Here is a 25,997-nt window from a genome sequence, read left to right as displayed (position 1 = left end):
CAAACGTGTATTCCAAGGGGTAGAATATGTAGCCTCTAGAAACCAAAAAAGTAATATTTGTGGCTTCCTTCTTTGAAAGACAAAAATACCCATTAAAAACACTGGAACAAAACAAATATTCCTGTAATTCTGAACTCTGATTCACTCCATCTTTATCTTACATGCATTACAATGGCCTTATTAATGGGAACACCATTTAGTGGCATTTGATGGCAGCTGTAGAGACGAATGCCCAGATTCAAGGTGCAGGGCAACACCTGCCAGGGGAAATCAGCCTCCCAACCACAGCCACGATAGGACTAGGCAGCCACAAAGAGTTCCCAACTAATTTTCTGATCATTTACCTGGTTGTGGTGCAGTATCTGGACTTGCTCTCTCATGAGGAGGGTCTAAAATTGAAAGTTGTGATGTCCTTGAGTCCATTGCATCAACTTTCATCTGGTCTTTCTGTCAGCCACTCACATGGGCACTCAAGTCAAATTTTCTGAAGATATGATTGTCTTCTTACAAATCCTAGAGAAAAGGTTGATTTTAGATTTGCCTAGCAAATTAAATGTTTTAATGCCATTAATATGGTTATTTAAATGGTGTCCTTCTCTTAGTCTCTCTGCGAATGTTACCTTGGGGCAAATTTTCTGACAGATTTCTCTTTATTTTCATTTTCCTCTACAATTTCTGAGTAAGATGACCTACTCTGAGAATACTTACGAAGTTAGCTTTAACCCAAAACAAAATCATTATTTTGAAATTTAATACCATCACAAGCCAGAGACAAAAGATACTGCTCTTGCTTTATGGCTTACTTAGGATTGTTTTTGACTCGTAAGTATTTGCTTCAATCTTCCATAAAATCAACAGGTTTCTTCCTTTTACTTTGTCTTATACGAATAATTGTTGCATAAACAGTTTTCCTAGGGTAACAGATTTGTATACCTTCTTATTTTCAGTTTTAATTTTCACCTAGGGCTGCTAGGATTCCAGAATAGCAAAGAAACCATTATCTAGGTTGAGGATGTTTCTAATTTACTAGAGTAAGACTATTAATTGTGAGTGAAATCCGGCTAAATCAGTGTTGGGCAAGAGATTATGCCTCTAGGCCTTTGTTAAATGTGACAGCTTTTTTCTCACGGCTGCTGGGAGGTCAGAATTTATTTCTTTTTATTACTGATAGTTCATTTTTTTTTTTTTTTTTTTTTTTTTGCTAGTAGATATTTTAGAAAAGTTAATATATAGAAGTATTCCAACGTAAGGGCAATTGGCTCTTCATAGAGCATTTACATTTTGGTGATCCATAGCTAGTGCCCAAGAATGACCAAATAATAATAAAGTTTACTACCGTGAGAGACTGTATTATTATTATTATTAATTATTATTATTATGAGACAAGAACTGAGCACTAAATACTTTATTCAGCTCTTGTCTCTTTCCTTTTCTGTACTTTTAATTTTTGATAGCAGGAGGTGAAAAGAAGCAGTTAAAAAGAAATTCAGCTGACTTTAGAACTCAGTTTGATTAATTTGGATTCTAATTTTTCTCTAGAATCTTAAACATTGCTAATTATAATTTATATAAGTATTTATTTGATTCTTAAAAGTGTTTAACATGAAAAAACTATGAATGTGAGAACTTGTGAATTATATTTTCATTTTTTTCTACAGGTAAACTATCTTATCTAAGTTAAAAGTAAATAAGTTATTCCACATTATTTTCTTGTTATATTCATTGACGTTCTTATATCAACTGCAGCTTCTATGACAGTTTAAATGGCTAGAATCCCCAATTCAGTCTTTGGAAACTTCTTGGGATCTTCATTTCCCATCTCTCAAGTAAAGCAGGTTTTACTGTAAAGTCTCAAGCCTAACTTCACATTCAAAGAGTAAAAAATGTTACTAACCTCTCAGGCAATTTAAGTTTTATGGAGTTTTACTTTTGAGGGCAGAGACAACTTTTTTCAAGGGTGAATTCAAAGAGAACCTAAGAGTCACAGAAGGCTCAGGAAGAAAACGGACTCATGCCTTCACTTTGTGCAGTTGGTGGGTGTGGTGGATTCTGCCTAGATATTAAGAAGCACAGAGGAGAAGCCCACCGCTGAATCCCACAGCTGTGTGGATAGTTTCATAGGATTGCTGAAAACCTTTTCCAAGGAAAATTAGAGACCAAAATGGAAACATTTGGAAACAAGTTCAGATGAGACAGATCTAGAACAGGGTCTGAAGATTCGGAAAAGTCTGATATGGTAACAATGCTGTTTCTTTCAATGTTCAGGGAGAGAGATTCTCAGAAGCAGAAGACACACACTCATGGAGGCTACATTCCTGTGCTCTCTCTCTCTGTGTTCCAGAATATTTACCCATGGATCTATGCTCCAGTGAGGGACAATTTCAGTTAGTGAGACAATGCAGACGCTTCAATTCCAGGTGCCTGGGAGCCAGGAATCCATTCACAGGACCTGCAGTTTCACAGATGGAAGCTCCTTTTGTGGGTGACTTGGTCTTAATTCTCATCCATGAACATACTCTCACTTTTAATTGAAAAGAAGGTTCATTGATGCTCAGGTGGGGAACAGGCCTCTGTGTGTCTCAGCCTCATCCACAGCAGTGAGGGTTTGCACTATTTGGACTAATACAGTCTGTCGGACAAAGTCTATACGATATGTAACCGAGATCTATAAATGAGAAGGCTATGTTGTTTATTTCAAAACTGTAGGCTTAGTTCTCAATGGCCTGTGCCAAACTCAACTTTTAAAATGTAATTGTTTTAAAAACAACCCAAATAAGAATAGTTTTAACCTTTTAGGAAATACTTACTCTACATATTCAGAAAGCCTCACCCACATCTAGCAGTAGGTAAGACAAAGCCCAGTTTATGAAAACCTTACACTTAGTACTGCCCTCTGTAGCTCTCTGATGCAGAAACTCCCCACTGTGCTGCTGTGTGGCATCCCCTAGATGCATATTCCTCCTCCAGTGTCCCGCCCATTTTGAGAAACATACCTAGTACCTTATTCTCTGGACTACCTCCTGCTGTGAGGGACTTCTCGCCTCAAACTGTTCAAGCTTCATCCAATAGAGGTCACATGTGCTAATGCCGTCTGTGGTCATCTCTTTTCTCTTGGTCAGCCCACAAATAACTCAACCCCCCTACAAACAGGATCACAGCATCTACCCTATAAACACTCACTCCCGGTAATGAACACAAACAATTCCACTTCCAAGACTCTCTTCCCAAGTCATGTGCGTAATACAGTTGCTTTCAATTTTATGGATCCCAAACTAACTGCATGAGGAAAAGGAGACACTCAAACCTGTCTGTAGAAGTCCTCCCTCTTTTGGATGACTATGGTTCGGATGAGAGACACACAGAGGCCTGCTCCCACCCTGATTCAAATGTAGGCTGCTCTTCCATCTTGTTTGTGTCCACTGTGGACTGACCAGCTTTGTCTACTGTTCTGAAAAGAGTGGCATGATTTGTCAGCAGATAAGAGAGGGAGATTTCTGGTTAGAATTAGTAATAGTGTTCTTTAAGTCTACAGGTGAAATCAGGTAATTTCAAAGTCTTTTTCTGACTAAAAAAGGATTTGTACAAGTTTTTACATTTTCTGGATATGTAAGGCGACACATCATGAAATTTTTGTTAAAAATCCCAGGGGTAGCCTTTTCAATGATTCACTTATTCTCACGGAAAATAGCAATGCTTTCTTAAATTCAAGCAATCTAGATAGTTTGGGAAAATAACATTTTCAAGAATTGGCTTATAGTAAAAGAAAACAGGACAACTTTTTTACTGTTATTCACTTTCCTGCAATTCAAACTTTCATATTAGATAACAGATAAAACTGATTGTTCATTTAATGCCCTTTCAGAATAATTATTTAAAACTAACAATAAAATGGACCATTTTGTTCTATTTTAGTTAAACTGTTTATATTTTATGTCTCCTTGTTCTATTCCTTCACCTTCTGATGTTTCTGACCTTTTTCACTATCATGATTGTCTGATCTTTTCAACACCAAGAAGCAGATCAGAATTTGTTGACATTATAAGAAAAAAAGTCGAGTAGAGAAAATTTGCAAAATATAGTAAGAGAAAAGAGTAAACAAAATTTTAACAGTGAAATATGAGACTTTTGTTTCAATCCTACCTCGTAGCTACTGTTGGATATGGTCAACTCATATTTTTGCCACAGAGTTCAACATTTGAAGGTCAATATCATTGTTACTCAAATAGGTTTTCCAATCTTATTAAAAAATGAGATTTTGGTAGAGTCCCTAGAAGATATTCAGACCAACTTTTCTTCGCAATCTTACCTACAAAGGCATTTATTTGTGTTCTTGGGCAATTAAATATGACTTTGTGTTAAATTACCCAAGATTACATCAATCACTACAAGCTAGTCCTTCACTGTTCCTGGATTTTTTTTTTTTTCCCAGAAATGTTACTGCCCTTGCGAAAGTGTTTATTGTTGGCACCATTTTTCAGGAACTGTTCAATGGAATATTAAGCACATCACTGACAAATAAAGAATAGTGTGGTTGTTTTTCTGTTGAATGATCAGCTGAATTGGAGATTCATATCCCTAAGCTGTGAGCATTTTTACATATAGTCAAGAAACAATCAGTTACAGGTACAGGTTACCCAGAGAGTAAAAGTGTGAATGCAGTTCTTGCTCTTTATACATAGAGAATTTCCTTTTGATCTGTGGATTCATGGCTGTGGCTGCACCACATCCAGGGTGGGGGAGACTCAGGTTTCACTCAGAGTTGACAAAACCTAGAAGCCCTGACAGGACCTGATTCCACATGACCAGGGAGACTGTGTGAGAAGAGCTTTTCTAATCACCACTTGAAAAAGAAATAATGCAAAGTTATTTCTTATTTGTTCTGTATCATAAACCTAGAAGATTCTTCCCTTAAGAGAGTCCTCTGGACCACGCACAGTGGCTCACACCTGTAATTCCAGCAATGTAGGAGGCCAAGGTAGGCAGATCTCCTGAGGCCCGGAGTTCAAGACAAGCCCAGACAATATGATGAAACCCCATCTCTACTAAATAAAAATAATAATAATAATAAAAGAGCCCTCCGGTTAACCTTGTATGTGTGACATGATGATGATGAGATAAATCCTGGACTGAACAACTGGTCACCAGGACTTTTATGTTCACTGCCTGAGGCACAAAATTGTGTCTCTCTTTCCTCTTCCTTACACTGGGCTCTTGGCTCTAAATATAGAGGCTCACATCATTTTCTCTGTGAGGCCCTTGGACAGAGAGTTCTTATGCAGTTCACTCACCAGGTGGCAGGGCAGGGTAGATTCTAATATTTGAGTTGAACGTTCTTGAACAGTCATCCTGGAAACAGCAGATACCAGACAGCCCTTGAACTGCCTCCAGGCCGCTTTTTATCTGCAGGCTCTCAGTCCAGCAGTGCTTGTGGGGATGGGGCTGTTTCCTTCTCTAGATTGACTGGGAGGGAGTCAAGTCAGATGGCATTCACCTCTCTGAGATGCATCCTGGACACACATTTCCACATGGTCAGGGTTCTGGTGCTGTCTTACAGTCATGCCCAACACTGTGCGTCCCTACAAAAGGTCCCAATTTTCCCCTTCAGATCTTTCTTGATTGTGGACAAACTTGACTGAATCTATCTCTGTTTTGTTTGAAGGGACAATTTATATAACATAATTCACAGAAGAGACATTCCCCCTGCCCCATCAAGCTTTTCCACGCCACTGCACCCACCAGGGGATTTGCATAATGTCCCCTAGGGAGGACCTTCCCTTGTGAGTCTGAGATAAAAGCTCAGCCCTAACCTTGCCTTGACTGATCAGGACTCCTCAGGTCACCTCACAATGAGGCTCCCTGCTCAGCTCCTGGGGCTGCTTGTGCTCTGGCTCCCTGGTAAGGACTGAAGGAGATGAGGGAGGAGAATTGGGTGGGAGGTGAGCTCTGTGGGCCCAACAGCTTCACATGTTTATTCCGATAACATGATAGAGTCACATGGTCCATGCTCCAGGGAATGGAATTCATGTGTATCTGATGAGTAATCAGAATTCACCTCCAGGGAACGATGTCCAGTGCTCTGATTCAGAACTTGAAAAAAAGAGTTCTCTTGTGGTTAGTAAATGATGGGTTTATTTTTGAAAGTCTACATTTCGTGATATAAACCAAAATTTTAAAACATAACTGTAAATTGATATCAGAAGAGAAATTATGAAAGTTGCTCATAATGTATCTATATAAACTTGCACTGCTCTGTTATTTTTTCAGGGACCAGTGGGGATATTGTGATGACTCAGACTCCACTCTCCCTGCCCGTCACCCCTGGAGAGCCGGCCTCCATCTCCTGCAGGTCTAGTCAGAGCCTCCTGCATAGTGATGGATACACCTATTTGTATTGGTACCTGCAGAAGCCGGGCCAGTCTCCGCAGCTCCTGATCTATTTGGGTTCCAACCGGGCCTCTGGAGTCCCAGACAGGTTCAGTGGCAGTGGGTCAGGCACTGATTTCACCCTGAAAATCAGCCGGGTGGAGGCTGAGGATGTTGGGGTTTATTACTGCATGCAAGGTATACAGCTTCCTCCCACAGTGCTACATCCTCAAACAGAAACCTCCCTGCTGGGTTGGCCCAGCTGCCCACATGTGCCGCTTGTCTTGGGGAGCAGCTGAGCAGAGTCTCTGAGTCTGCAGAAGAGAAGGCTGTTGGAGACGTCAGGGTGGCGTTTGCTGCTGAGGATGCTGGTCCATGAGAGCCTCAGTAGCACCTCAGATCCCACATGTTAAGGCCCCACCAGCAACCACAGCCTGGGGAAGGCATCAGGAGGAGAAGAATTCATTGGGGCCACGTGCCCTGGGAGCAACCGGCTATGATGAAGGCAGAGTGAATGAAAGCTCCCATCCTCACCCTCCCTGTCTTGCCCACATTTGTCAAGTTCATGCAGCTGTCAGAATAACCAGACCATGGATGCAGTTGAGTCACAATACAAGTAGAACACATATGGGAAATGACTAGCTCGGGGTTTATTTCATACACGATGGCACTAGTCGTATTGGGAAACTCCTAGACTCCTGTCTCCCTAATTCTGCAATCCAACTTCCACTAAACGCTTCTCTCCAGTGTCTTACAGGAGAAAGCATTCTACACAAGCTGTGTGCAGGGGAGTATGGCTAAGGACACTCAGTAAAAATATTTGATGTTGGATTATTTCAATAGATTTTGTAAAGTCATGGCAAGTATGAGAACTTGATGTCAAAAATTGATTACTCTTAATCATTATTTGGCAAGTGGAAAGCCAGTTTTCAGAATTCCAAAAGTGGTCTTTAAAAATAACTGCATAAACTCAAAGATTAAAAAAAAAGTTTATTTCAAGTACCAAGGAAACATTCGAAATTATGTGAGATTTCTATTTCTCTTCCAAATTCTAAAAGTTTTGAAAGCATTTAGGTTAAGTTATATTTTAGAGTAGAAATTTATTATTGTGTTTTCATAAGAAAAAGTTTCAAAGAATACAGGAATGCATTCTTTTCACATGATTACATCATTACCTCAAAAGGAATCTGAATTCTTTGTTTCGGTTGTCAATGCATGGAGCATCTATGCTTTTCATAGATTTTATTAATCATAGTGTTCTAAATGATTTTGAACCCCATAATTTGTCATGTGAGCTACATGTCACAACACTGTGTGATAGACACAAAATAATGACTGAATCAACAGAAGAAGATCCGCTTCAGGCTAAGGGTAGAAAGTACACACACTTGGGATGATTGTTAATTCTAAGATAACAGATTCCATGGTAAGTGCAATTAAAATTCCAAAGCTCCATTTCTGTTCAGTTTAAAAATTGTATGGCAAAATTTTTATAGCTATCAATCACACCGGAGCTCTCAAATGAATAAAAAAAGTGACCCAATATGTTTTAAAAAATTCTGATAAATATATCATCGAGTTTAAAAGGATTTATACAGAATGCAATCAAAGAACACAAAGTATGCTAGGGTGCACTGGCTCACACCTGTAATGCAAGCACTTTGAGAGGCCGAAGCAGGTGAATCTGCTGAAGTCAGGAGTTTAGGACCAGCCTGGCCAACATGGTAAAACTCTGTCTCTACTAAAAATACAAAAATTAGCCAGGCGTGGTGGCATGTGCCTGTAATTCCAGCTACTCAGGAGGTTGAGGGAGGAGAATCACTTGAACCCGGGAGGCTGAGGTTGAAGTGAGCTGAGATCATGCCACTTCACTCCAGCCTGGTCAACAGAGCGAGATTCTCAAAAAAAAAAAAAAAAAAAAAAAAACAATTTGTAAGTACTATGACCCAGAACTAAGCAATGCTATCATCATCTTTAACCCTCATGTGATTGACAACTTCTAGAAACCTTGAATTTCTGCTTTGCTGTGATACACAAGATTAGTCCCAACCCAACGAAGATGGTTAGATATATTAACAAACAAACAAACAAGTTATATAATGCTGATGTTACAAAGGGCTACACTGTGAAAACAAATGGTGAAAGGTGAACGATCCCCTAAGCCTGAGAGAAGATACGAGGAGAATCAAATTTGGCTGATTCAAAAAAGCCTCTAGTTGCAGTTGACCAAGTGTGACAAAGTTTCTGTGTCTGTGCCATGGCAGCGAAGGGACAGGCATGTGGCCTTCATGGTGTGGGTGGCTCTGCTCCATGTGGTCACTCAGGTGGGCAGGAGGCACAACAACCTTCAGCACTCAGCTTCCTCCTTCCTCACAGTTGCTGCCCCCACACCTATCCTCAGAAGCATGAGTGGAACAGAGTGAAGGGAATGTTGTTTTCTTCTAAAGATCAAAAATCTTGAACTTGCGAATAGAAGTAAATAAAATTTTTGCTCCAAGTACACATTTGAGAAGTCTTCCATTGGATGGACCTGATGATAAACCCACACTTTTTGTGTGTTTTAATTGGAAAATGTATTTATGTGATACTTGGAAATAATTTTTTGATTATAAAATTATATTTTAGCAGCTTATTTCAAGTTGTTATTTACGATATGATAATTACTCCCCAAAATGTCATTGATTAAAAAAAAATCATCTGTTGCTCTAACTATCCTCCACTGAAAGTAATTTCTCTATTTAACCTCATCAGACTCCTTTTAAGCTCTGAAACTCATCTTTTTTTTTTTTTTACTGATTTGATACATTAAGTCAATTTATTATTTATGATGAATTTATTTATGTAATTATTTTCGATATCACAAGTAGAAAAAACCCGTAAGTTGCTATACCAAAAACCTGCCTCTAGATGACAAACAAACCCCACAATACACAAAAGACAGCCAAGCTCTTAGACACCCTGGGAAAGGAAGAGGGCTACTATCCCATTAATAACTTGGAGCCCTTAAGGCAAGAATGAGGTGGAACATCTGGAACATCTGAGAGGAGACAGCAGGCTGCGGAGGAGTGGGGAACCTGCTCTGTGCTCTGAGACTGAAAGCCCAGCCTTGCCTCTCACCTCTGCCTTGACTCTGTCCTCATCTGCTGTGAAGTAAAAGATGTCTTCTAAATTCATGCTGAGCCTGAATTGCTGAAAAGTGTAAGACATGGAATGTGGGGATTATGTGCATCTTCCCGACACCAACATGATGCTCAGGAAGGAGACTGTTGCTTCCTGTTAGGATTCTTTTACTAACCATGATTTTGCCTCTACCACACATTTCCCTTTCCTGATTGTCCCTCTCTATTGACAGAAGATGGCCCAGGGGATTCACTACTAAGTCTCAAGTTCTTACCCAAAGCCCTCAGTCTAGGGTTGCTCTTTTCCTTCATGCTATTTTTGTTTGTTATCTTGTAATTGTCTTAGCAATAAAATATTACTTTATTTTTATTTTTATTTTTTTTGAGATGGAGTCTTGCTCTGTCGCCGAGGCTGGAGTGCAGTGGTGCTATCTCAGCTCACTGCAACCTCCGCCTCTCTGGTTTACACCATTCTCCTGCCTCAGCCTCCCAAGCAGCTGCAACTACTGGCGCCCGCCAACACACCAGGCTAATTTTTTGTATTTTTAGTAGAGACTGGGTGTGACCGTGTTAGCCAGGATGATCTCAATCTCCTGACTTCGTGATCTGCCCGCCTCGGCCTCCCAAAGTGCTGGGATTACAGGGGTAAGTCACCGCACCCGGCCAAAATATCACATTTTCTTTCCTAGTTATTACATAAGTTATCGTAGTTAATTACAATGGCTGCCTTCTGAATAATAAATAGTCCTTCAAAATGATGTTAAAAGATCCGAATCCGTGTGCTTCAGAAGTTGCAAGAAGCTCTGTCTAGCCCGGGTGCCAGTGACTCTCCCAGAGTGCTCCATGCAGCTGGCCCCACAGAGTCCCTCTGTGCTGTCATATCACCCACCGCCTTCTGTGAATGAGATATTCTCATAAGAATCCTGGTGGATGCTCTTTGAGCCCGTTCCAACACAACTCCCATGAAAGCTGAGGACCGTAGGCCTCTGAAGACAATCACAGTTAGCTGGACTCATAGCTCATGACAGCCCTCTGCAGACACAGGTTCTCCTCGGATAGCTGAAGGTAGTCATTGGCTGTGTCCTTCCTTGTGCATGTCAACAGGAGACAGAGCAGGTCTGTAAGCAGCCCTGCAAGCCAGGTTCTGTGCAAGCCCTCCTGTGTGAGTCCCTCTTACCTGGACATAGGTGTGTGAACCACAAATGACACTATATGCTCTCTAGCCAACTGCATAAACTCCTCCTCTCAGCCAAGAACACACCAAAATCAACCTGAAATACAAGTACAGGCCATGATGGGAATGGATGATTGAATATGCCTTAATTTACCTACCACCCTTTACAATTCAGACACAACTGACCAGTTTTTGATATTAAGACAGAGACCTTGAGACTGACAAAGCAAACTCTTTATAGTAGTAAGATACCAACATGACAGGACCAGGCTCGAGGAGAAATCAAAGTATTTTCTCCAAGATATTGTTATTTGATGTATTTGAAAATGTCTCTGCAAAGCTGTTTCTTGTGGGAAAAATCCATATTCTGTAGAGATTCCTACCCCTTTTTAAGTCTCTTTCCTGACCCAGAGAGATTTAACTAAGAGTTTGGCACCTTTTAGTCTGCTAAGAAACAATTACAATCTACTCTCTCTGAAGCCTGCTACCTGGGGGCTTCATCTTCATGATGAAACCTTGGCTCACCACCCTTTTCTAAACCTAGAAACTCCCTTTTGTTGATTACAGGTCATTAGATAAACTCTTTCCTCTTTTATGAAATCTTTGAATCCAACTATGACCTGGAAGTCCCCAACACGCCCCCTCCTTCGGGCTGTCCTGCCTTTCCATATCAAAGCAATGTACAGCTTACACATATTGATTGATATCTTATGTCTCCCTAAAATGTGTAAAATCAAGCTGTAGCCCGACCACCTTGGGCACACATTCTTGAGACCTTCTGAGACTGTTTCACTGATATGTCTTTAACTTTGACCAAATAAATTTCTAAAATGAATGTGACTTGTCTCAGATACTTGTTTATTTATGGGTATCACCGGACACACTTAAGGATGTGAAGAGATTTGTGACATTGAGAAAAGGAGGAAGCCAAGATGTGTGGAGAGAGAGAGAGAGAGAGAGAGAGAGAGAGAGAGAGAGAGAGAGAGAGAGAGATGTTTGTACAGGACTAACACTGAGAACTATTTCTGTAATGATGCAGTACTGAGTATCATCCCCAAAGAGTGAGGTTTCATTACAAGAAGAATATGCATGTATTTTATTTGGGAAAAGGGCTTTTGCAGGTGTAAATTAAGGAGCTTGAAACAAGGAGATGATCTTAGATAAATCAACTGGGCCTTAAATGCGAACACAAGTGTCCTGAGAAAAACAAGAGGTAGAGAGACACTTACCATAGACTGAAGAGGAGAAGGCAATGTGAATACAGAGACAGAGATTGCAGTGATGTGTCCACAGTCAAGGAGAGTGGAAGCCACCAGAAGCTGGAAGAGTTAAATCAGACTGCTCCCTAGAGCTTCTGAAGGAGCTAGACCTGACGACTCCAAGACCTTATACCAGCAAAACTGATTCTGGACTTCTGGTCTTCAGAACTATGAGTGATTCCATTCCTGTCGCTTGTAGCTACCACATTTTTGAGAACTTGTTACAGTAGCCCGAGGACACTAACACAAATGGGGCTCCAGGAAAATCCAGATGAAAGGTGCTGTGTTGGTTTGCAATCTCCTTGCTTAACTTTCTGACACTAGACATAAATAGATTGGTGAAAAATTTTATGATTGAAGAAATGCACATGAAACCTAGTGTACAGAGAGGCATCTGTTAGTTATAAGATAAATATTGATAATTTTAGATGAAAATGACATATGACTGGTAATATCTCACATCAAGTGAGCTTAGCCCAACCACCTTGGGTACACGTTCTCAAGACCTTCTGAGGCTGTTTCACTTATATGTCTTTAATTTTGACCAAATAAATTTCTAAATTGATTGAGATTTTTCTCAGATACTTTTTTGTTTATAGATATCACTGTATACACTTAAGGAAGTGAAGAGATTTATGACCTTGAGAAAATGAGGAAGACAAGATGTGTGGGGAGAGAGAGAGTGAGAAATAGTTTGAACTTGTGATGTGTGTATAGGACTAAAACTGAGACCTTGATCTATGACGGTGTAGTACTGAGTATCATTCCCAAATAGTGAGGTTTCATTCCAAGAAACATATGCCTGTATCTGATTTGGGAAAAGGGCTTTTGCAGGTATAAATTAAGGAACTTGAAAGAGGGAGATGATGTTAGATTAATCAAGTGGGTCCTAAATGTGAACACAAGTGTCCTGAGAAAAAAAGAGGTAGAGAGACATTTACCATAGACTGAAGAGGAGAAGGCAATCTGAACACAGAGATAGACATGGCAATAATGTGTCCACATCCAAGGAGAACTGAAGCCACCAGAAGCTGAAAGAGCTAAATCAGACTCCTTCCTAGAGCTTCTGAAGGAGCTAGAACCGAGGTCTCCAAGACCTTAGCCCAGTGAAACTGATTCTGGACTTCTGGTCTCCAGAACTATGAGTGATTCCATTCCTGTTGTTTGAAGCTACCACATTTTTGAGACTTGTTACAGTAACTCGAGGACACTAACACAAATGGGGCTCCGGGAAAATCCAGACTACAAGTGCTGTGGTGGTTTTTCAATCTCCTTGCTTAACTTTCTGATATTAGACATAAATAGATTGGTGAAAAATTTCGTGATTGAAGAAATGCACATGAAACCTACAGTGTACAGAGAGGCATCTCTTAGTTATAAGATAAATATTGATAATTTTAGTTGAAAATGACATGACTGGTAGTATCTCACATAACATTCTGAGTTACTCAAGGATGCATAAAAGGGGCATTAGATACTCTTCTCGCGTGTGTGTGTGTGTGTCTGTCTATACATGTATGTTCACTTCATGGTGCATCAGCTGGTGGAACCCTCAGGACACCCTTTCATATCCTCAGTGCCCCATTTCACACATGAGGAACCTGTTCATGAGAGCACATGGCTGATTTGCATAAAAGTCACTTGGTCAGCAGTTGTTGAAGCTGAACTTGGAATCTAGGTCTGTCTGACCTTAACTATGTTCCTTCCACAGAGCCACATTCATTCCATAGAGGACCCCACCACCTATAAAACTAGAGAAGAGGCAAAGCCAGAAATGCGTGGTGGAGTTCTTAACACAAACTCACTGCGAATTCTAGTCCCCATCACGCTGACACTAAGCTTGAACCCAGACCCTTCTACAGTTTTGTCTACAAAGCACAACTTGCTCAAAGCCTTTATAAACACCAAGAACCTTTCCTTCAGATATGGCAGCAGGGTCACATCCTACATGGTGCTCACCACATTTAGTGACCTCTGCCACCCCCATCTCTCTGACTCAGTTCTTGCTTACAGCCATAAAAAACGGTGAGTTCATGTCCTTTCTTGGGACATGGATGAAGCTGAAATCCATCATTCTCAGCAAACTATCGCAAGAACAAAAAACCAAACACCACGTGTTCTCGCTCATAGGTGGGAATTGAATAGTGGAAACACTTGAACACAGGGTGGGGAAATCACACACCGGGGCCTGTTGTGGGGTTGGGGGAGGAGGTAGGGATAGCATTAGGAGATATACCTAATGTAAATGACAAGTTAATGGGTACCGCACAGCAACATGGCACATGTATACATATGTAACAAACATGCACATTGTGCACATGCACCCTAGAACTTAAAGTATATATAAAAAAAATGATTGGGTCTTGTACATCTAATTTTCCCTATGAATGTTAAAACAACAAACCTACAGCCCTCTCCTCTGCTCATGTGCTGTGAGAGATGACCTCCAGGCTCCCAGATACCAAGATTGTACAAGACCTAACCCACAGAATTACTCGAGATAGTTTGTATGTAAGAAGAATTGTGGTGCAGCTCTCCTCATAGAAAAAGTGGTTTCTATCTCTCGTTGAAATTGACAGCAAAAGACAACAACATATAACTATTTGGGAGAACAGAGGACAGTGATACACTGGGGAAGTAAAACACACCCCTTCCCCTTGCATTGGTTTCCTGTTGCTGCTGTAACAAATTACCACAGCCTTACTGGCTCCACATAACACAAGTGTATTATCTTATATTTCTGGAGGTCAGAAGTCTCAGTGAAGTAAAATCAAGGAGTAATAGGGCTCTATTCATTCTAGAGTCTTCAAGAGAGAGAATCCAATATCGAGTGTCCCATCTTTTTGATGTTCCCATGTTCCTGGCACCAAGGCCATTTCCTCCATCACTCCAGTTTCACTCTCCGTTGTCCGAGGTCCCCTCTGGCTGTTACCCTCCTCCCTCCCTATTATAAGGACCCTTGTGATTATGCTGGTCTCACCCAGATAATTCAGGAAACTCTCCTGACCTCAAAATTCTCAACTTAACCATATCTGCCAAGTTATTTTTGACATATTAATAAGTAATAATCATATATTCCAGATATTAGGACAATGATGTCTTTAGGAGGGGTGTATTATTCATTCCCCAAATAACTTTCATCATCCCCACGATGGTCTTCCCCTAAAGTAGAATAAAAATATCACAAGGCAGATTTATGAGGCAATAGACCTAGAAAAAACCTGAGACTCTAGGACTCTCTGATGTGTGGATGTCAAATTCTGGGGGATTCGAACTCTCTGCTCTATGTGGACTCTGGTGTGTAGCCATTTGTGGAAGGCTTCTTTGATTTTGTGACCTAGAAAAAATGAATCTCTGCTAAAATCAAATCTAAGAAAGATTGGCAAAGGAGATTTAAAGATTTCTTGAATTTTAGGAATTTCCTTATGCGTTAAAATGATGCCCTCCAAGAATGAGGATTTTTCCAATGCATTAGGTTGGGTCCCCTCAGTGAGAAGGATGCCAAAGATTCCCATGCAGCCAGTATATTTTCAATGTGCAGGAAATAAGCAAGTGAGCAAGGGAAGAGAGGAGGGAAAGGGAAAGTGAAAGGTACCTCAGCAAAGAGCCACCACTGAGGATGACGAGAGCTCAAGCCCTCATGGAAACTCCGGAAAAAGGCCTCTGTTATTCCACCTGAGAGGTGAGGGAGCTGGGGTATGTGTACACCTCCTATGTCATCAGAGATTGATAGCCATCCTAGAGGATGCTAATTCCAGGCCATGATGTTTGCCTCATTTGCAGCCTGAGCTGCCTTCCCCAGGTTCAGATAGAGCCATGATGAGGAGAAAGGGCCATAGAGAGTCAGCCGGAGTGTAATGACATGAATCCCCAAGGCGTAGTAACAATGACTGCTAAAATTATGCAGAAAGAAAGAAGTGCATTTGAATCCAGAGATGTATCTCTCTGAATCTGGATATCTGGATCCTGGCAACCTGTTTGGTAGCCATTTCTCAGAAATCCAGTCCCCTGGAAAAGCAGCGGGAGGTTTGTACACAGACTGCACTACCTTGGTCTGGCCACTGGTAGTCGTGCATGAGAACTTCTCCCTGGAGTATTTCTCAGTCCACTGATACTGATGTAATTGACTCCACTTCCCCTGCTGTGGAGTGAGGATGACTTGTCCTGGGGAAAGGCAGCAGTGTGAGGTATTGAGGTTCAAATCAGTGCTTAAGATATATTTGGATGCAAAATACTTTTTCGTCTACATGGGCAGTGTCTTGGCGGAAGATGGAGATTCTCTCTAAATGGATGTGAGACAGGGAGGCTGGCATCTGGGTCAGGATGATGCCCTGGTGCCCGGCAAGAACATGCGTTGGGCAGCAGCCACCCTCACTAAGGAGAGAGGTTCACTGACCTGTCCTTTCCCCAGGACCTCCCCCTCACCTGCTCTCCAGAAAGCCAGGTTCTTGGGCAGATGCTCCTGAGACCCCAGGAACAGGCTGATGGGGAGCACAGCTCAGAGCATTACTCAGGGGATGTGGCCTTTGTCATCCTACTTTGAAACAATTGATTATTTGAGCCAAGATTCAGAGAGGGCTTCAAGTTGATCCTAATGCAGGCTCCTATAGTCAGCGAGTGAAACAGAGATTTTAGTTGAAATAATCAGACCTGGTACTACTAGTCAGCTCTCCATGCTGGAGAACCACAAGAAATTATACCAAAGTCAGGAAAGGGGATAGAATATGGGGATCGTCACGCCAAGAATAAGGTGCAGCCTATTTTGTCCCTGGCTTCAAAGAGACCCATAACTCTGGCTAACGGCAGATCTATGCGTGACACACTTATCATCTTTGTGCGTCGTTAGTGAATTGTTTTTCCTTGTACTGCTAAGAACAATGTCTTAAGTTTATTAGTAAATTCTATTGCATTTATTGAAGATGCTTCTGATAAGTTCTTTTTATATTCATTTCAAAAAAGAAGCAATGTCACACTGACAGAGACATTGTTAGTATCGCACTAAATACTTTCACACTCATCACATTCCTTCGAGAGTAACTGAAAGTTCTGACAGCCCCACGTTCTACAACTTTATTATGAATTTTCTGCCAAAAATGATGCTTTCCTGTACACTCCTAACACAAGTGTAAAATATGTTATTTAATCTAGTCTTAGGTTCATTTAAAATGAAATGAGTTGTAGTCTTAGGTTCATTAAAATTTTGAAAATTAACTCAAAAAATATGTTCTGTAACCGTATGGTCCCCAAGGAGAAAGGTATTCTCTCAAGGTAAATCTGCACTGCCCTGGTCTGACCTGGGACTCTGGGGACACTGCCCCTGTGCTGAGTTGCTGAGATGAGCCAGCCCTGCAGCTGTGCCCAGCCTGCTCCATCCCCTGCTGATTTGCATGTTCCCAGAGCACAACCCTCTGCCCTGAAGAATTCTTTATAGGCTGATCACACCCTGTGCAGGAGTCAGTCTCAGTCAGGACACGGCATGGACATGAGGGTCCCCGCTCAGCTCCTTGGGCTCCTGCTGCTCTGGCTCCCGGGTAAGGAAGGAGAACACTAAGAATGTACTCATTCAGTGTGCTCTGTACTGTCTGACTCTTCAGGTAAATCCTCTGATAACATGATTAACTGTAAGAATATTTGTTTTTATGTTTCCAACCTCAGGTGCCAGATGTGACATCCAGATGACCCAGTCGCCATCTTCTCTGTCTGCATCTGTAGGAGACAGAGTGACCATTACTTGCCAGGTGAGTCAGAGCCTTAGCAATTATTTAAATTGGTATCAGCAGAAACCAGGGAAAATTCCTAAGCTCCTGATCTATAGGGCATCCAGTTTGCAAAGTGGAATTCCCTCTCGGTTCAGCGGCAGTGGATCTGGGACGGATTACACTCTCACCATCAGCAGCCTGCAGCCTGAAGATTTTGCAACTTATTACTGTCAACAGGGTTATAGTTACCCTCCCACAGTGTTACAAGTCATAACAGAAACCCCCAAGGAAGCAGACGTGTGAGGCTGGGCTGCCCCAGGGCTCCTTCTGGTGCCTCTATCTGCTGAGGGCATTTCTCACACTCAGTCAGGTTTTGAAAGTCATTGGGAGATTTTCCTAGAGAGGGCCAGGAAGGTTCCTCTGAACCCTAAGCCTCTTTCTCTCTCATCCCCAGCAGAAAAGACGTGACAATGTCTGTCTTGGCAGAATAAATAAAAGCGATAAGTTCACCTGAGGATAGTCTGTGTTATGGGACAATTGGAATTTCTACAGCAAAAGAGAAGTTGTTCTCAGTATTTCAAGAAGAAATTGTTCAAGTTCAATAAATTAGAGTCTAAACCACTGTCTTTCCAAAGCCTACCATATGTTATTCATGAAGCAGGTACTAGAGACAGGGGATTCTCAGGTCCTCCTCCAGAAGCCGGAGTGCCCCTGCCCCTGGTGGTATGTACTGAGTACCGTGTGATGACCCTCAGACCTGTTTGGGAAGCCCAGGGTGGGGTTGCTGATGCTCTCAGCTGCTTGCAGCACATCTCCAGGTGATTCTCCAGTCCACACCTAACTGCATGTGTTTTACTTCAGGTGTCAGTTTACATGAATCCACCATTCTGACTTCCCAATCTCATGACAGCGGTAAGTTGTAACTTATTGCAATCTCATTGAGCAACTCTAAAGAAACCATAGAGAGAAAAGGAGTTCGTGTCCTTTTCTGGGAGAAAAGGAAAGTGTGCTCCCAGAAGTGACAGTAATGATGGGGAATTGACAGCTGACAGGGAAGTAAGGTGAGTCTTTCCACAAGGCTCAACATATTGCCAGTTACGAATTGTCGCAAAATACATTTGAATGTCCTTTCAAGTATTACCAGTTTGGGGTCATAGCTGGAAAATGTGATTAAGTCACAGATAAAATGGGAAAATCAGGAAATTGTGTGAAATATGCAATAAGGCTATGTGTGATGGCTCAGGTCTGTAATCCTGTGATAGTTAATACTGATTGTCAATTTAATTTGGTTGAAGGATGTAACCATTGCTCCTGGGTGTGTCTGTGAGGGTCCTGCCAAAGGAGATTGATATTTGAGTCAGTAGGCTGGGGAAGGCAGACCCCCCCCCCCCACAACTTAATCTATCTCTGCCAGTGAATATGAAGCATCTAATCAGCTGCCAGTGAATATGAAGCAGGCAGAAAAAGTTGAAAAAGTGAGTCTTGCCCAGCCTCCCAGCCTACATCTCTCTCCTGTGCTGGATGCTTCCTGACCTCGAACATTGGACTCCAAGTTCTTCAGTTTTGAAACTCAAGCTGACTCTCCTTGCTCCTCACTCCTCATGCTTGCAGACAGCCTACAGTGGGACCTTGTGAACCTGTAAGCTAATATGTTATATATATATACATGCACACATACATATATGTATATATATACACACACACATGCACACACACACGTATAACTAATGCATGAACTTATTAGTTCTGTCCCTCTAGAGAACCCTCACTAATACAGATTTTGGTACCAGGAATGGTTCTACAGGAACAGAATATTAAGAATGGAGTTTTTTGTTGGTTTTGGGGTTTTGGGATTTGGCTGCTAAATATGATTAGACCCCAAAATGCTAAGGACTCTACTTTTAATAGTATGGAGAACATTGATAGTCCTTGGCATGAACAGTTTAAAGAGCTATGCAAAATAAATGCATTTGACACTAATGAATCATCTCTCATGAGAGGCAAGGAGTTTAGTGACTCTGTACCTAATACCCTTGACAAACACCTTGCAAAATGGATTTGTGAGGGCAGCACCTGCATCTTTGAAGAGCCCTGTAATGGCTCTTCTCCGTATGTCAGATCTAGCGGTGAGAACTGTACACACTCAATTACAAAATTTAAATACAATTTGGAATAATTGTATCCTGAAGCAGCAGGGGCCAAGTGGTCACACACAACCCTCAAAGGCACGGTGGGCGTAGCTACTGTAATGGACAGAAAAGACAAGGCAGCAATCTGAACAGTGTAACTCATATAGAGTTCTGGCATTGGCTAATTAACCACAGTGTTCTTAGAAGTGAAACTGATAGGAAGCCTAATGCATTCCTACTTAATTTATGTAAGGAGGAAACTTCAGGTCAAACAGATAAAAGACTAATTGGAATTGTAAAAACAGAGATTCATGGCCCCTCAATCAATTTCCAGACTTGAGGCAGTTTAAAGACCAAGAACCCCATGAATGAAGGGGAGGCCGGGTCCCCTTGAGGTGTCCATGGCAGATAGGAATGCTGCTTTGAGGCTGTGGCAGGCCCCCACAGGTGAATCATGGTGGAGACACTTGGATTTTGCAGCAAGGCCCGGTCATCTTCTGGAGTTAACTACTCTCCTTTTGAGAGACAGCTCTTGTCCTATAATGGGCTTTGGTGGAAACTGTATGTTTGACTATGGGTCAACAAGTCACCATGCAACCTGAACTGCCTATCGTGAACTGGGTGCTTTCTGATTCATGTAGCCATAAAGTGGGTCATGCGCGGCAGCATTCCATCATAACATGGAAACGGTATATAAGTGATTGGGCTCAAGCAGGTCCTGGGGACACAAGTAAGTTACATGAGGAAGTGGCCCAAATGCCCATGATCTCTACTCCTGCCACCCTGTCTTCTTTCCCACAACCTGCACCGATGACCTCATGGGGACTTCCCTTTGAGCAGCTGACAGAGGAAGGGAAGACTAGGGCCTGGTTCACAGATGATTCTGCACAATAGGCAGGTACCACCTGAAAGTGGACAGCTGAAGCACTACAGCCCTTTTCTAGGACATCCCTGAAGGACAGTGGTGAAGGAAAATCTTCCCAGTGGCCAGAACATTGAGCAGTGCACCTGGTTGTGTGCTTTGCATAGAAGGAGAAATTTCCAGATGTGTGATTATATACTGATTCATGGACTGTAGCCAGTGGTTTGGCTGGATGGTCATAGAATTGGAAGAGGCATGATTGGAAAATTGGTGACAAAGAAATTTGGAGAAGGAGTATATAGATGGACCTCTCTGAGTGGTCAAAAACTGTGAAGATATTTGTATCCCATTCACCAACAAGTGACTTCAGTAGAGGAGGATTTTGATAATCAAGTGGATAAGATGATCCATTCTGTGGATACCACTTATCCTCTTTCCCCAGACACCCCTGTCATCATCCAATGAACCCATGAACATTGTGGCCATAGTGGGAGGGATGGAGGTTATGCATGGATTCTGCAACGTGGACTTCCACTCACCAAGACTGTACTGTCTGTGGTCACTGCTGAGTGCCCAATTTGCCAGCAGGAACAGAGACCAACAATGAACCCATTGTATGGCACCATTCTGTGGGGTGATCGACCAGCTACCAGGTGTCAGGTTGATTATATTGGACCTCTTCCATTATGGAAAGCAGAGAGGTTTGTCCTCACTGGAATAGGCACTTACTCCGAATATGGATTTGCCTACCTGCACACAATACTTCTGCCAAGACTACCATTTATGGACTCAAGCAATGCCTTATCCACAATCATAGTATTCCACACAGCATTACCACTGACCAAGCACTCACTTTACAGGTAAAGAAGTGGGACAATGGGCTTATGCTCATAGAATTCACTGGTCTTACCATGTTCCCCATCAACTTGAAGCAGCTTGTTTGACAGAACGGTGGAACGGCCTTTTGAGGTCACATTTACATCAACTAGGTTACAATACTTTGCAGGGCCGGAGCAAAGTACTCCAGAAGGCCATGTATGCTCTGAATCAGCACCCAATGTATGGTACTGTTTCTCCCATAGCCAGGATTCACAGATCCAGGATTCAAGGGGTGGAAGTAAAGTGAAACCATTCACTCTCACCCCTAGTGATCCACTAGCAAAATGTTTGCTTTCTGTTTCCGCGACATTATGTTCTGCTGGGCTAGACATCTTAGTTCTAGAGGGAAGAACACTGCCACCAGGAGACATAATAATGATTCCATTACACCGGAAGTTAAGTTGGCCACCTGGACACTTTGGGCTCCTCCTACCTTTAAGTCAACAGGCTAAGAATGGAGTTACAGTGTTGGCTGCGGTGATTGACCCAGACTATCAAGATGAACTCAGTCCACTACTCCACAATAGAAGTGACGAAAAGTATGTGTGGAATATAGGAGATCCATTAGGGTGTCTCTTGGTATTGTCATGCACTCTGATTAAGGTCGACCTGCTGAGGTGCTTGCTGAAGGCAAAGGCAATACAGAATGAATAGTGGAAGAAGGTAGTGATCAATATCAGCTATGACCATGTGACCAGCTGCAGAAAGGAGGACTGGAACTATCATGAGTATTTCCTTCTTCTTTTGTTAAAAACATATTTGTGCATGTATACACTTGTACTAAGAAATTATCTTCATTTCCAGTTTCTCTATCAGGTGACATAAGATTTATTGACCTCATATGAGCATTTAGGTATTATTCATTTTGTGTAATAGTTTTTGGGTTGGGGATTGGTGCATTTCCAGTTGTAGGAAGCATAGTTGTATTATGTTAGGGGTAACTATGACCTTACTATTGTCTGTATTTTAACATTATGTTTGATCTCAGGAGATGTGTGTGGGTTCCAGTTGACAAGGGGTGGGCTGGTGATGGTTAATACTGAGTTTCAATTTGATTGGATTGAAGGATGTAAAGTGTTGATCCTCGGTGTGTCTGTGAGGTGTTGCCAAAGGAGACTAACATTTGAGTCAGTGGGCTGGGAAAGGCAGATTCACCCTTAATCTGCGTGAGCACAATACAATCAGCTGCCAACACAGCTAGACTATAAGCGGGCAGAAAAATGTGAGAAGAGACGAGCCTAGCTTCCCAGCCTACATCTTTCTCCTGTGCTGGATGCTTTCTGCCCTCAAACATGGACTCCAAGGTCTTCAGTTTTGGAACTCTGGTAGGCTCTTTTTGCTCTTCACCCAGGAGATGGCCTATTGTGAGACCTGGTGATTGAGTGAGTTAATACTTAATAAACTTCCTGTATTAGTGAGTGACATCTAGAGGCAAAGAACTAACAGGAGATAGATAGATAGATAGATAGATAGATAGATAGATAGATAGATACACACACACACATATATGTGTGTGTGTGTGTATATATATATATATGGATGTTTACTAACTTAAAGGATCATAAGTTCCACAATGGGCTGTCTGCAAATCCATGAGAAAGGAGAGCTGGTCTGAGTCACAAACTGAAGAACATGGAGTCCAATGTTCTAGGGCAAAAAGCATCCAGCATGGGAGAAAGATGTAGCCTGGGAGACTAGGCCAGTCTCTCTTTTTCAAACTTTTCTGCCTGCGTTATATTTGCCAGCAGCTGATTAGATTGTGCCCACCAGATTATGGGTGGAGTCTGCCTTCCCCAGCCCACGGACTCAAAAGTTAACCTCTTGTGGCAACACCCTCACAGACACACCCAGGATCCATACTTTGTGTCCCTCAATCCTATCAAATTGACACTCACTATTAACCATCACACTCCCTTCATATATTTATGTGCATAGTCCTTTAATTCTGTCACTCTAGAGAACCCTGACTAATACATCTACACTTTTGATGACCTCTTTCCTTTATTTTAGGTCACTTGTTTCCCCTGGGTTGCCTACACTCTCTTCTTCTCACTCCCCTATGAAGGACGTATAAGCCTCTGGACCTCACTGGGTCAGGGCGTGTCCCTGCCTTGCACTATCAATGACAATTTCCTCTTTTACTCTTTAGCAATGAGGGAACGTCATCCTTACCCAGATGCCACCCACCTGTCTCACATCCAGGACAGAGAGTCTCCATCTCCTCTCCAGCAAATACCCATGTATGTGGGCATGGTGGCACACCCCTGTGATCCCAGCTACTCCATAGGCTGAGGTTGGAGAACTGTTTGCACTTGAGAACTCAAGGTTAAAATGAGCCACGATCACACCACTGCACTTCATGCTGGGCAACCGAGTGAGTGAGACCCTGTGATTTTTCCCCTGCTTTTTACAGAATTTTTTTGCCTCTTTCTTCTATTAATTTGTGTTTTGTTCATTCATTTTCTGCAAACCTTTAGAGGGCAAATAGGAAATTTCCCTTTTTCCCTTTAAATGAGTAAGTTCCTCATAATTCAGGCACCTGAATAGGTAACAGGAGGGTGAATGCAGGGGATGCACCACAGTGATTTGACCACTCCCAGTCAAGCATCAGTATACTCTCCAGAACCCCAGGCTGAAGCCCACTGATGCTGTGCAGCTCAATCCACTTCCTCTGCAACTGCACCAGGCTGAGATGCCTTGGCCCCTGTTAAAGGTGTGAAATATAATGGGTGCATATCTGTGTTCAGTTATATCCAAATCCAAGTGCTTTCCTACTTTTTCAACTTCCTTGTTTTTCTATTTAACACTCATTGCTCACTCCGTAAGGCATTAGAGACAGCATTCTGCACTAGTTAACCTCAGAGGGAGCTGGCTGAGGACAATAAGTAACACCTTGGTTGTCAATGTCAAATAGATTTTGTAATTTCATGTCAGATGCAAGATCATAATGCTAAATTATTTTTAGAACAATAGCCTCTCGCTGATAGAAAAAGGGAGTTCTTGAAATTCCAAAAGTTGGTTTTAAAAATAAAAAGTAAATCCTGAAAGATACAGAATATTAAAGATGTAGTATTTTCCATGAATCACTGGGAAAATAAAGGATGATATAAACTTTCTATTCCCCACAGTGCAGAATTCAAGATTGGACAGACTGCAGGAATGGGAGGATGAGGGGATACAGGAGAGGTCAGCTATTGTCCAATTAGACTGCCTTGGCTTATGATGGGTGGAGATGTGGATGGTGGTGGGCTTAGCAATTGACGTGGACCCACAAAGAGCCAAATATGATACTTGGAAAGAACCACAGAGTTGAAGGCACTGCTTCTGGTTTCCTGGGTGAAGCCTGTGTCACTGGGAGTCTCACAGTAAAGTAATGTCGTGAGTAGAGCTTTAGGTCTGTAAACACCAAAGGTTTAGTGAAGACCCTGTGCAAGGAGACCTGAGGTCATGTCACTCAGTCCTAAGTCAAATCACAGCAACCAAGCAGAGCTTCTGAAACTCATTCTGCCCCTAGAGGAGGTTTAGCAGAGACCACTGGTTGGGTCTGGAGATGTCACAAGCACTGATACACTGAGTAGAAGGCCAGGCAGGGTCTACACCTGCAGGGATGGAGATCGATATTCACGATTCAGACATGTATTCAGTATGCTCTGTTCAGCTTTGGGGATTTGGAAGAACATGCTGAGTCTGTGGAAGTTTTATGTTCTTCTAGACCATCTCCTCCAACCCGCCTGAGTCAGACCTCAGCCTACGCCCCACAGAGGACATACGCTATGTATAGAGGTTGCCCTGCACAACCCCTGAGGGTCAACCTGATTCTCTGTTCCCAGGAGAGTCCCTCTGCTTGTGCCAGGAGAGATCTTGTGTCTACATGCAAACTTGGCAGATATGTCAGGAGGACAAAGAGTCAGGCCAACGGCAGCTAAACTCTAGAAGGGGTGCTTTTCAGTTTGGAACTTTAGGTCACTTAGTTCTCATTTCTTCTCCTGTTCTCTGCTGTTATTAATATAAACTTTTGTATTGTTTTATCACCAGATTCTTGCAGTGGTTTCAATTCCTTTCAACTCCTACATTGTTGCCCTAGAATAGGAAGATTCCCTTTGAAACTTACTAGTCATTTAGAAATGACAATTTGGGTACCAAATTATCACAAAAAATAAAAGGTTTTGAAATAATCATATGTATAATTTTTAGATGATAGGGTCAATACCTGAAAATAAATCTGACTCCAATATTCTAACAGTGATGGGATGGAAAAAGTATGTTTTGCATGGTGTCACTTAAAATAATTATTCAAAAATATTTATGAACAAATCATGGGCAAATCAGTTTCATTTCATGAGGTGTTATAATCAACATATAGAATTTTTTGTATGAATAGGACAAAATACTTTTTTTCTGGTTAAAATAATCAACCCTATCAGAAATGATTCTCTTCTGGAATGATCCACATCATGGTAAATGAAGTTAAAACGGTATTCCCCAGGAGAAATATCAAAAATAAATAAATAAT

At 41.9% G+C, this 25,997-nt stretch overlaps 1 gene segment (V, D, J or C); it reads left to right on the top strand.

Annotated features, from left to right (window-relative positions):
• Positions 1-17,391: 17,391 nt before the first annotated feature.
• Positions 17,392-17,917, top strand: LOC119622389 (immunoglobulin kappa variable 1-39-like). The segment is given in 2 exon segments: positions 17,392-17,446; positions 17,571-17,917. Coding segments are annotated over 2 exon segments (402 nt in total).
• The last annotated feature ends 8,080 nt before the right edge of the window (positions 17,918-25,997 follow it).

Source organism: Chlorocebus sabaeus, chromosome 14 (assembly GCF_047675955.1).
Source record: "Chlorocebus sabaeus isolate Y175 chromosome 14, mChlSab1.0.hap1, whole genome shotgun sequence".
NCBI classification, from domain to species: Eukaryota; Metazoa; Chordata; class Mammalia; order Primates; family Cercopithecidae; genus Chlorocebus; species Chlorocebus sabaeus.
The sequence above is the reverse complement of the archived record's forward strand: the minus strand, read 5'-3'. Positions and strand labels throughout refer to the sequence as shown.